This window comes from Cynara cardunculus, unplaced genomic scaffold (genome assembly GCF_001531365.2).
Source record: "Cynara cardunculus var. scolymus isolate 2C unplaced genomic scaffold, CcrdV1 Un_Scaffold_3186, whole genome shotgun sequence".
NCBI classification, from domain to species: domain Eukaryota; kingdom Viridiplantae; phylum Streptophyta; class Magnoliopsida; order Asterales; family Asteraceae; genus Cynara; species Cynara cardunculus.
In genome coordinates, this window is record NW_020201380.1 from 11,219 (window position 1) to 22,248 (window position 11,030).

The following is an 11,030-nucleotide window of genomic DNA, read 5'->3' on the forward strand; positions in this document are numbered from 1 at the left end:
GAACATCCAACAATGGCTACTGTGGTGACGGTGGTGTTGACAGTGGTGATAGTGACAACCGCATGGTGGATGAAATGGAATGAATATAAGAACATAATAGTTTTTCCATAGAAGATGGGTTGGAGTAATCTGAATTCCTTGCTAAAGCACAAAGAAAATATTTTTATTGATGGATGATGTCATATAGGTCCGAATTGAACATCCAATTGCTTTGATTTGAATTATCCGGAAAATGGCTCCATTATATGTGGAATTCGAATTTATGACCTAAAAACTCAAATAATAAACCAAACACATGAACAAAATTTAATCAGCAAAATTGACCATTTCACATCCTTTAAATTTCATCGGATTCCAATAAACCAAACTTCACCCAAGTTATTGATATACTAATAAGACGAGGTCAGATTTTGCAAACCCATCCATTTGAAGCGCAGTCAGCTAAATAATTTTAAGTTTTAACATCAAGGCAGTGTATCATTATTAACACAGCTGGTTTGGCCCCCCACCCCCATTTTCGATCTCCATCCATCCTTAGCTATTACTGATTCATGGGCTTAAAGTTGATCGAACACAGATGAGAGATTGTCTGTACACGTTAAAGAACGCCATATATTGATTTGATTTGATTGATATCGGAAGTGGGAAACCCCGTTAGGATTGATTGATGCTGTACAAATCGTGAAGAAAATGGATCTACGGCCTTCCCCCAGATCGGGAAGGTTCACCCCTAATCGACAGAATTCTTCCCCCTCTTCGTTGTTATCCAAATCACTCTCCGATGCAAGTACCCAAAGCTTATCTTCCGTTCTCAACAACCCACATGTCTCCGACGGCTCCTGGGTCGGTTGGTGGTCCTCTTCAACTGCTGTGCAAGTCCCTGAATTCGCTCCTCCTCCCGCCAACAAAACCCCTGGTTCAGAAATATCTCGATCTGAATTCACATCCTATTTGTCCTCAATATCCGAGCACCATAGCCGCTTCGAAGACATCAGGAACCACTCCAACAAGGAGAGCAGGGATGAGGATGCCCCTGATCACCATGAGAGGGCAGGGGAAGCCCTGGTCGCCTGTTTGCGGGAAGTCCCCGCATTGTATTTCAAGGAGGATTTTTCACTCGAAGACGGAGCAACTTTCAGGGCCGCCTGCCCGTTTTCTACAGTCGCCGAGAACTCCGTAATGCAAGAAAAGTTGTCACAGTACCTGGACGTCGTGGAGCTTCATCTGGTTAAGGAGATCTCACTACGTTCGAATTCGTTTTTTGAGGCACAGGTTCAGTTAGAAGATTTGAGTCTGAAGATTGTCGAGGGGTGTAGTCGGATCAGAGAATTGAAGGAGACGATTAGGCTTTTGGATGTAGATTTAGTGGATTCAGCTTGTCAAATTCAGGATTTAAATCTTACCCGGAGCGATTTGTTGGCACTGCAGGAGAAGCTTAGGCTTATATTATACGTTAACCAATCTCTTGCGGCACTTAAGTTGGTATTCCTTCTGTTTGTTTTTCTGGTGCTGTTTGTGTGTTTATTTGGAGATACTAGTTGCTTTCTTGTGTTCTAGTTCAGGGTGACTACAAATTATACCTGGCACTGATTAGATTCAAGCACATTGTTATGAAATAGCATATAAAGACTCTTCTTCAAGTTTATTTATCCTTCTGAAGTTGCATTAGGACCAATTGAATCCTATACTCGTATATAAACAAAATAGTATTCATGCCTCTATAGTATATCTAGATTGTAGTAGAAATAAATATAGAAGAGCTAGGGATACAAGAGAAACCCAGTAATACTTGCTTGTGGCTGCCAACTTTGCTTTATGATCCTTAGATTTTCTGTTCAAGAAATGAAAAAGGAAAAAAAAATTCAAGCATAAGGTTGTCTACATCTAGGAAAAGAATCAAGCATAAGGTTGCCAACATCTCTAGCATGCATGAGGAACTGGATGCAAGAAACTGGGGAATGTTATGTGAAGTCAGAAGCATATAAACAGGACTTCAAAGATTGAAACCACTAGTTCTTTCTCATTCCAGCCTAGGAGCAGTGCTGGGTTCGAACCACCGGTTGATATACAACCTGTCATTGTAATGCACATGAAATGGAAATGTTAACATATCCAAAAGCGTCTCACCAACATCTTGTTCTCCTTGGATTTGCTGAATTAATAACATGCTAATACAGAAAGTATGTATTGGAAGATATATATTATAAAGATGTTGGCAACTGAAAAGGAGGCCTACAGTTAATAAACCACCCACATGAAAAGATTCAGAAAGTAGATATGCATGTAACAATTTCACCCAGAACAGCTTCCTCAGAATTGCTGAGGTTTGGTATAAAGATAAAAGTAAACCTCCCTTTGAAGTCAAGAAAATGAAGCTTATTTGTCCTCATGCTTTTAGCTTTTCTTTGCTTTGATACTCTGCCTTCATGTTATTACCTGACAAGGTTTCTGATGAGAACCAATTATTTGAAGAAATGTTATCTAGGTCATTGTTATCAACATAAAAGATATTTGGTTTGGTGGCAACTTACAGCAAGTGGAATCAATTGTGATACACAGTTAAATTAATGGTTTTCATATCTGTTCTTTTTAATCAATAATCAGAAAATATGCTATATGTGATGTTTGAGCCTATGAAATGACTGTAATTCTCTTGTTCAATTGCTTTGTAGCTTGTCCAATCTGCTGATTGTGCTGGAGCTTTAGATGTCACTGATGATTTGAAGCATTTCCTGGTATATGAATATAGTACTGTGTTACACTTGATTACATTCTTGTTTTATACTTGATAATACTTTATTATTCATATTGAGTGCAATGTTTGTTTTAATAGTGAAAATATCAACATGATATGAAGTTTACTTCTTTTAAATGATTCTACTAGGTGGATTATAAAAGTATTAATAAATTAGAAGTTGGAATTGCTTCTCATTAACAGAACTAAATGGCGCAGAAACATGGTTGCCTTTTTTTCTATTGTAGTGTTATTTACTTGCTGAAAGAATATGAAATTTAAAGGTCTGGTTAAAGGTATGACTGCTGCAATGATAAAGGTAAATTGTGGTACTTGTTTAAAGTAATTACCCAAAGAAAAAGAACTATACAATTTACCGCCTTGATAAAATGTAGATGATGGTAGTGTGGAAACACACTCATTCTAATAGTAAACAATTATGTTTGATTAAGAATTGAACGTATAATGCATCTAAATTGTGAGATCAGTGATTTTTATTTAGGGCTAATGGCTTTGACATAATAATTCGTTTTTTTAGAAGGTTTTCTAATATAACCTTAAAGCTTAAGCAATTATATGTCGATCCATAAATATATTTGTAGGTGTTAAGCTTAATATGTTGCTCTACATATATCACACAACAAGTTGGCTTCAAGGAGTTTCACTATACCGAAAATGTCAACATTGCCATAAACATCCACCTTTTCTGGGAAATTACAAATTTACATTATACTGTATATAATCGACTTGAAAATGAAGGTGTGTGTAAGCTTTCATCACCTTGCTCTGGAAACAAGATTTATTGTGGCTGAAATTGCTACTTGTTCACACATTGTCGGTTGGCTTGGCATGGTGTGGTCTTACCTTTGTCACAAATGTGTTATCACCTCCCTCAATTTTTTCACTCAAATGACAAGGTGCTCCTTAATATCTGCCATCGCTAACTCATGACTAGTAAAATGAGCTCTCATGGTATCGGGAATGCCACGAGAGTTCTCATGCTACTCCATTTGTTTGGTTCGATAGCATTGACTTCATTAGTTTGTTCGAATATCTCAACATGCAGCTGTCATACTGTCATACCAACTGCCACATATTTATGTTTTCTCATGTCAATCCATGTCACTTTAATCACAACACATTTTATGTACCAAGTAAACCTAATGCTCCATTTGATCGGATGGAATTGAATGCGAAAGTAATGTAATGGACAAGCGAATCGAATAAGCAATTATCATTTGATTACCATGTTTGGTTTGCCTGTTAAAATCAAATGAACTATCCAAGTACATTCTTTTTGTTTTATATGAATAAACCCCTTAAAGAAATGAAGTTAAAAACAACAACTAGAGACCCTTCAATAACAAATAAATTCAAAAATTAAATTGGAAAACAAGATTCCATTAGACTTATTTTGAAAAATAAGGCTCATTTGGAAGGTGCTTTAGATATTTAATAAATAGTCAAAACATATTTGTACCACCGTTCTAGATCTTTTCTTCTTCTCAAATTAAGTTTTCTAATTAATCATGGAACTTGTAAAGAAATCTTTGCTTCTTCAATTTCAATCTTCACACAGATTCAAGAATATCCACAAGAACACTTTATACAATAGAAAAGGGCCAATTAAAACAACACCAAAATTTTTATGTGGTTTGGAACTATTGATATAAATCGATTGAACCTCCCACAACATCCACTATTATTACTTTCGGTTTCTCTCTCTAGTCTCTCCTACGATTACAGAGCTCTCCCTTGAACCAATATGCATAGTATTATTATTAGATTACAGGAAAACAAGATTTAACGTATTTAATAAGACTAAACCAAGACCTCTATTTAGACTAAAACCAACTGACTGTCATATTCTATCATCACAAGCTGCCATCTAATTGCAACCCAGAGAAGTCAGTTATCTAATATCTGCCTTAGACAATGGACAAATTGGTTCAGCACCAGTCTCGAAATAGTGGCTGCTATGTTGCTTCAAGAACTCAGACTTCTGTAAAATCCAATCAATGGAAAAATTTGCTGCTAGGTAAGATTTTAGTAAGCATATTCACATAATTATGATCAGTTGATACTGTATCTACTATAACTGGCCCATTAGCAATTACCTCTTTGATAAAATGTAACCTAACGTCGATATGTTTAGTTCTCCCATGATACATTGTATTGCATTTTGACCATCAAGTATACTGTGAGAACACACTTTTGAATCCTCTACTCCCGAGAAGTTGCTTCCTCCCACAATGCTTCCTTAACAACCACAGTTAAAGCTATGGAGGAAGTAATGCTGCAATCTTTTGCAAACCAAGTTTCCAGCTTATAGCAGTTCTAAAATCACTGATCACATATCTAGTACGAGACTTCTTGGTGCCTAAACAACCAGCTTGATCAGAATCCACAAAACCTTTCACAATATTGAACCAGCACCTTCTCATTCCACCATAGACTAACAATCATCCAGTTGACCCTATGGAACTTGGGTGTGGGTCTTTTGTCGAAATGGAACGGGGTTGTGGGAGAGCAATACAAGCGTCGTGCTGCTAGGCGGTCATCGGTCTAATGAAATAATAACTCTTCATTTTAGTTTGTTTATTTTCAACTCATTAACTAATTCATTATGGGATGAGAAGTTAATTGGATAAGTTTAATGAATTCTTTTTTTATATTATACGTTATAAGGAACAATTTTAAATTTGCCTGAAATAAAAACTTAATCGTATATTTTGAATACCAACTAATCAAATTCTATTCCTTGTTATTTTTATCTAATTTTATATATATATATATATATATATATATATATGAACCAATTTCAAAGCTTGCCAATGAGCTCCACCAGGATTAGCCATAAATCTACTCGCTATACTAACAGCAGAAGCCAAATTTGTGCATGTATAAACCATGGTGTACATCACAAAGTTCACTGTACTTGCATAAGGAATGGCTTTTATATAATTTTTGATCAATACTAGTCTTCGTGACTGATCCACACCTATCTTAACTGTTGTGACAAGGGTGAGATAACTGGTTTACAGTTTGACATACCAAACTTGCTAAGAACCTTGTTAAGATAACCTTCCTAGGACAAATCCAATAAACCATCCTTCCCGTTCCTACTTCCTACTTATATCCATGGCTAAGATTTTCTTAGGATTTCCTAAATCTTTCATTTCAAACTCACTACAAAGAGCTTTCTTTGTGCCAACACTGAGCAGTTATTCTTTTATCTCTTAATCACTTACTGGATTAAAGATTGCAAATGAGCAGTACTTCTTCGGTCCTTCCTTTATAGGAGACTTTAGTCCGTCAAGGAATATACCAGCGTAAGAAGGTTCTAGGCTCATTTAATAGTGCTTTTATACTGTTACAAATATGAAGACCACTCTGGAAGAATGATCTAATATACACATGAGAACACCAGTTTAACAGTGGAGCCCCTGGATCTCTAGCAGATTCCAGTTCTTGCCTTGGAAATGCTTGTCAACATGCTTCTAATGCCCACACTGAACGATTACATGGAAATCCAGATTCAGGAGTATTGGGTGTGACACTAGGGCATCAACAGCTTCTTGTGGCAATGAAACTCTGCACTTGTTGGGCGGTGACAACATACCATATGAAGGATCAGGTTACTCAAAGGAGCAATGACAATCTTTATAGCTGGTAAAAGAACTGTGGTTCAAGAAAGGGATGAAGATGCGGAGATTTGAGGGTGTGAGGTGAGTCAAGCACAATGACGCGTATTAGAGGTCTCTTGGCCAAAAGTGAAAGTGGCAAAATGAGTTAGTAGACTGATGATTGGCAGTGGAGGCAGTAGGCTATTGATGGCAGCCAAGAGGGGTGTTGATATGCAGCAGTTAACTGGTGTTGGAGGCGAGAATTTACAATCACCAGGTTTTTTTCTACGTAAAACTTGGCTTCAAATGTCATGTAAATGTTTAGGTTTAAAAGGATGTTACATAGTGAGGGAGAAGCCTATGTGAACAGAGTAAATGAAGGCATCTTGTGGCCGTAAATGGAAGTGGAAAATGAAAGTGTAAGTGGCGATAAGGTGACTCAAGCACAGTGACACGTGTTAGTGATCTTCTGGCCAAAAGTGAAAGTGACAAAATGAGGCAGTGGACTGATGATCTGCAGTGGAGGCAGTAGGCTATTAATGGCAGCCAAGAGGGGTGATGATCTACAGCAGTTAACAAGTGTTGGAGGTGAGAAGTTACAATTTGTAGACCTTGGCTTCAAATGTCTTGTAAATGTTTAGGGTTTAAATAATTCTTCATAGTGAGGGAGAGGCCTGGTCTACATAAATAGAGTAAATGAAGGGGCTTGTGGGCCAATTATAATACTCTTATGTTTAAGAGTCTTAGGATTGATCCACCTTTATGATTTCTTGTAGATATTTTAGCCTACACCAACTGTTAAGGCAAGATGGCGTGTTATTGTTGTTATAATTGGTGCTGGTCAAATCTGATCAAATGTCTTGCTCATCCAATGCTTCAGCCAGTAGATAGTTTATGAGGCAACAGTAGTCTGATTACTAAAGCAAAAGTATTCTTAGTCCATAAATCTTTATCAATTCATCACTGTGATAATGCATATATCATGGGCTCATAATTTATTTTGTATTGGTGGTCAACTTGTGAGATGCTTTGGCTGATCAGAAAATCGATCTTCACTACACGCAAGCTTTAATTATGAGAATTAGTTTAAATAAGATTCCTACATATACTTGCTGAATTGTTGTGGTTTATAGTAATGGTGGAAATGAAAACTGTATGTGCTTTTCAGAGCACACATTTGCTTTTGTCGCTTAATCACATATCTAATTCTCTGTTTATAGGATGGTGATCAACTGACTGGCCTACATTGTTTTCGTCACCTCGAGGATCATGTTGCTGCTGCAATAGATTCTGTAAATAGGTTAGTTTATCTATCGACTGTATGCATATGTTTTTGTGTGATTCGAGCTAGTATGCATCTTTTGAGGCATTTTATAAGAGACATCTCTATCTTATTTGTTTCTTCTCTGGTTGATGAATATATTTATTGACTTGTAAGATGCCATAACATGTGTGTTTTGCTACCGAATAAACTAACTCTCAATAATAAGAGGCAACTTAATTAGTGGCCCTGTTTTTGAAGGACGAACTTTGGGACCCACAAATCACTTTAGAAGGTTCATGTTGACGCTTGCTTGCTGGAGAAAGCTGCAAAGTTTTGCTACCTAAGAAATTTAAATCTCAAATAATAAGAGACTACTGGATGAATAGTGGCCTTGTTTGATGAAGGCGAATTTAGGGATTTGACCTGCACTAGAGAAAGCTGTTTCATCATGACACTACAACAAAGTTTAAAATAGTCTGACTTAATACAACCCTGAGTGTAGATGATTTGACCTACATATAGAAGTTTCCCACCTTATCCCACAAAATTCTGACTGTCTACCAATCAGATAAAGCATGATGAAGAAGTAACATGAAGTGATATTTTATCTAATTATGTGATGTAACAAGCCATGGTCTGATAGATATGACAAATTTCTGAGTAAAGGAGTACCGGAAGGGTACTGAAGTGCAAGATAAAAAGTTGGATTTAGTAGTATTTCGTATTGAGAATCATTACTGTTTACTTGAGGTATTATTACTATAGCATATTACATATGCTCTGGATCACCATGAACTTATCTGCATTGCGTATCTATATGACACACAATCAGTTTATTTCCAATGTGATTAATCCTTCTAGCTCTAGAATTTGGTGAAAATTTCCAATCTGATTTGCAGCCATTTGTTGAATTTTATCACTTATATAATCAAGAACATAAGTTTATAGCTGCATTTTGCTTATTAGTTACAACTGTTTTCTTTCTAATGTCTTGATGTTAAAATATTACTTTTTCTGTCCCAAGAAATTCCAACAGTTAACATGGCATGCAGTTTAATAAATGGCTTTGACAAACGATCAAATACTTACCCCTTAATAAGACAAAAACTGAGAAAACTTATGGTTCATAATCACTCTTATGGTTACTAAGGGGCAAAGAGGTATATTTGGAAAGAGATCTTTCCAAAAGGAAGGATGCATTTTCTTTGGACAACTTTCCATTTTTTGGATGGAGTATTATTTATTGTGATTAGATATACTTGGTAATTGTGTGTGTATATACCGATTACAATCAGGGATATATATAAGAGATACATTTACACTCTAGACCCTCTAATATAATTATATATATATATATATATCACACTTAATTGTCTAATATTCCCCCGCAAGCTAAGGCCGGGGAGCGACCTGTAGCTTGGACTGTAATAGGAGAAACCGTTGTGAAGGTAGCGGCTTGGTAAACACGTCTGCAATCTGGTCATCTGTAGATATAAACTGAACTGAAAGCTTCCGTTGCGCAACCATTTCTCGAACAAAGTGAAAGTCAACTTCTACATGCTTGGTACGGGCATGAAAGACAGGATTAGCTGAAAGATACGTAGCACCAAGATTATCACACCATAAGGTAGGAACCGACTTCACAGGAACCCGGAGTTCACGCAGTAGTGWTTGAAGCCATGTGAGCTCARCAACARTATCGGCTAGAGCTTTGTATTCMGACTCTGTTGATGATCGAGAGACAGTCCTTTGTTTTCGTGCAGACCATGATACTAGGTTTGAACCAAGATAGATAGCATATCCCCCAGTGGATCGACGGTCGTCAGGGCAACCAGCCCAGTCAGCATCGGAGAAGCCAGTTAGGGAGTTGTAAGCAGAATCAGKGTAGGCATGAAGGATTGTGCCTGAATCATGCATGATTCGTAAACCATAGTCAGCAGTGCCTTGCAAGTAACGAAGAATTCGTTTGACTGCCGTCCAATGATTTTCAGTGGGGGACTGCATAAATTGGCAGACTTTGTTGACCGCGAAAGTAATATCCGGACGAGACAATGTCACATACTGAAGGGCACCCACAATTTGGCGGTACTTGACCGGATCAGCAAACATAACGCTATCACCAAGAGCAAGATTAGCATTAGTGGTCATAGGAGATGAAGTCGGTTTAGCATTAGACAGGCCTGCGCGTTGCAAGAGTTCAAGGATGTATTTCCGTTGTGATAGAATCATATCATGACTCTGACTGGTCACTTCAATACCGAGAAAATAAGACAAGCGACCCATATCCTGAAAAGCAAAAGATTGGCTAAGACGTTGTACCACTTTGTCAATAGCCTCCGGGTTGTTTCCTATCAAAAGAATGTCATCAACATAGACTAGCATGTACAAAATGGTGCCCCTATGGGAGTAAATGAACAAGGAAGGGTCCGTTTTGGAGCCCTGAAAGCCAAGAGAATGAAGGACCGTAGAAAGTCGATGAATCCACACTCTAGGGGCCTGCTTTAATCCATATAAGGATTTGTGAAGTAGGCAAACATAATCGGGTTTGTCCGGGTCAACGAACCCTGGTGGCTGTTGCAAATAAACTGTCTCGTTGAGATCACCATGTAGGAAGGCATTTTTCACATCAAGTTGCCTTAGAGACCATTTCTGTGTTGCGGCCAGAGATAGAACAACACGTATGGTGGTCGATTTGACCACGGGACTGAACGTCTCCTGATAATCAATGCCTGGTTGCTGCCGAAACCCTTTGGCTACTAGTCGTGCCTTGTAACGTTTTATTGCCCCTGTTTGGTCCCTTTTTAATTTGTATACCCACTTGCAATCAATTACGTTGGAATTTGGAACGCGTGGTACTAATGTCCAAGTACCATTCCGCATCAGCGCCGAATACTCGTCAGCTATGGCGGTACGCCACTGAGGGTACCTGTTAGCAATAGTAAAGGTGGTCGGTTCGGTGTCAGGTGAAGGATGATGGGTATGGTATGAGGAGGCATTGTAAGGTTTGGTTTGTTTGGGATTGGGGCGTAGGTTGGGTGGTCGAGTACGGGTGGGTTGTTCGGTTGTAGAGGAGGGGGGGTAGGGGTAGGCTGCGGTGGTTGTTTGGTGACTATGGAACGGCGGTGATAGGTGTGGATAAGGGGTGGTTGGGCCGTAGGGTGGTCATTAGGAGGGGTGGTGGTAGGTGTTGTTTCTTGTGGGACAGTTTGCACTGTAGGTGCGGTGGAGGGTGTCGGTTCTGGTGGAGCAGAATGTTCATTAGGTCCTGTGGAGGATGAAGAGGTGGGTGGGAGGTCAGATTTGGGATAGGTGGAGACGTAAGGATTTGGAGTGGTTGGAGTAGGAGTTGTTGGAGGAGATGTTTGGAAAGGAAATGATTGTTCATTAAATCGAACATGACGGGCTA

The 11,030-nt window shown here is 38.3% G+C and overlaps 1 protein-coding gene across 1 annotated transcript in view; it reads left to right on the plus strand.

Moving 5' to 3' along the window:
• Window positions 1-432: 432 nt before the first annotated feature.
• The window catches only part of LOC112503531 (vacuolar protein sorting-associated protein 54, chloroplastic-like), a 49,333-nt gene continuing 38,735 nt past the window's right edge, over window positions 433-11,030 (plus strand). The window contains exons 1-2 of the mRNA XM_025107548.1: window positions 433-1,482; window positions 7,581-7,660. Of these exons, the coding sequence (XP_024963316.1) occupies window positions 691-1,482; window positions 7,581-7,660 (872 nt within the window). The 5' untranslated portion in view covers window positions 433-690. The remainder of the gene's footprint in view (window positions 1,483-7,580; window positions 7,661-11,030) is intronic.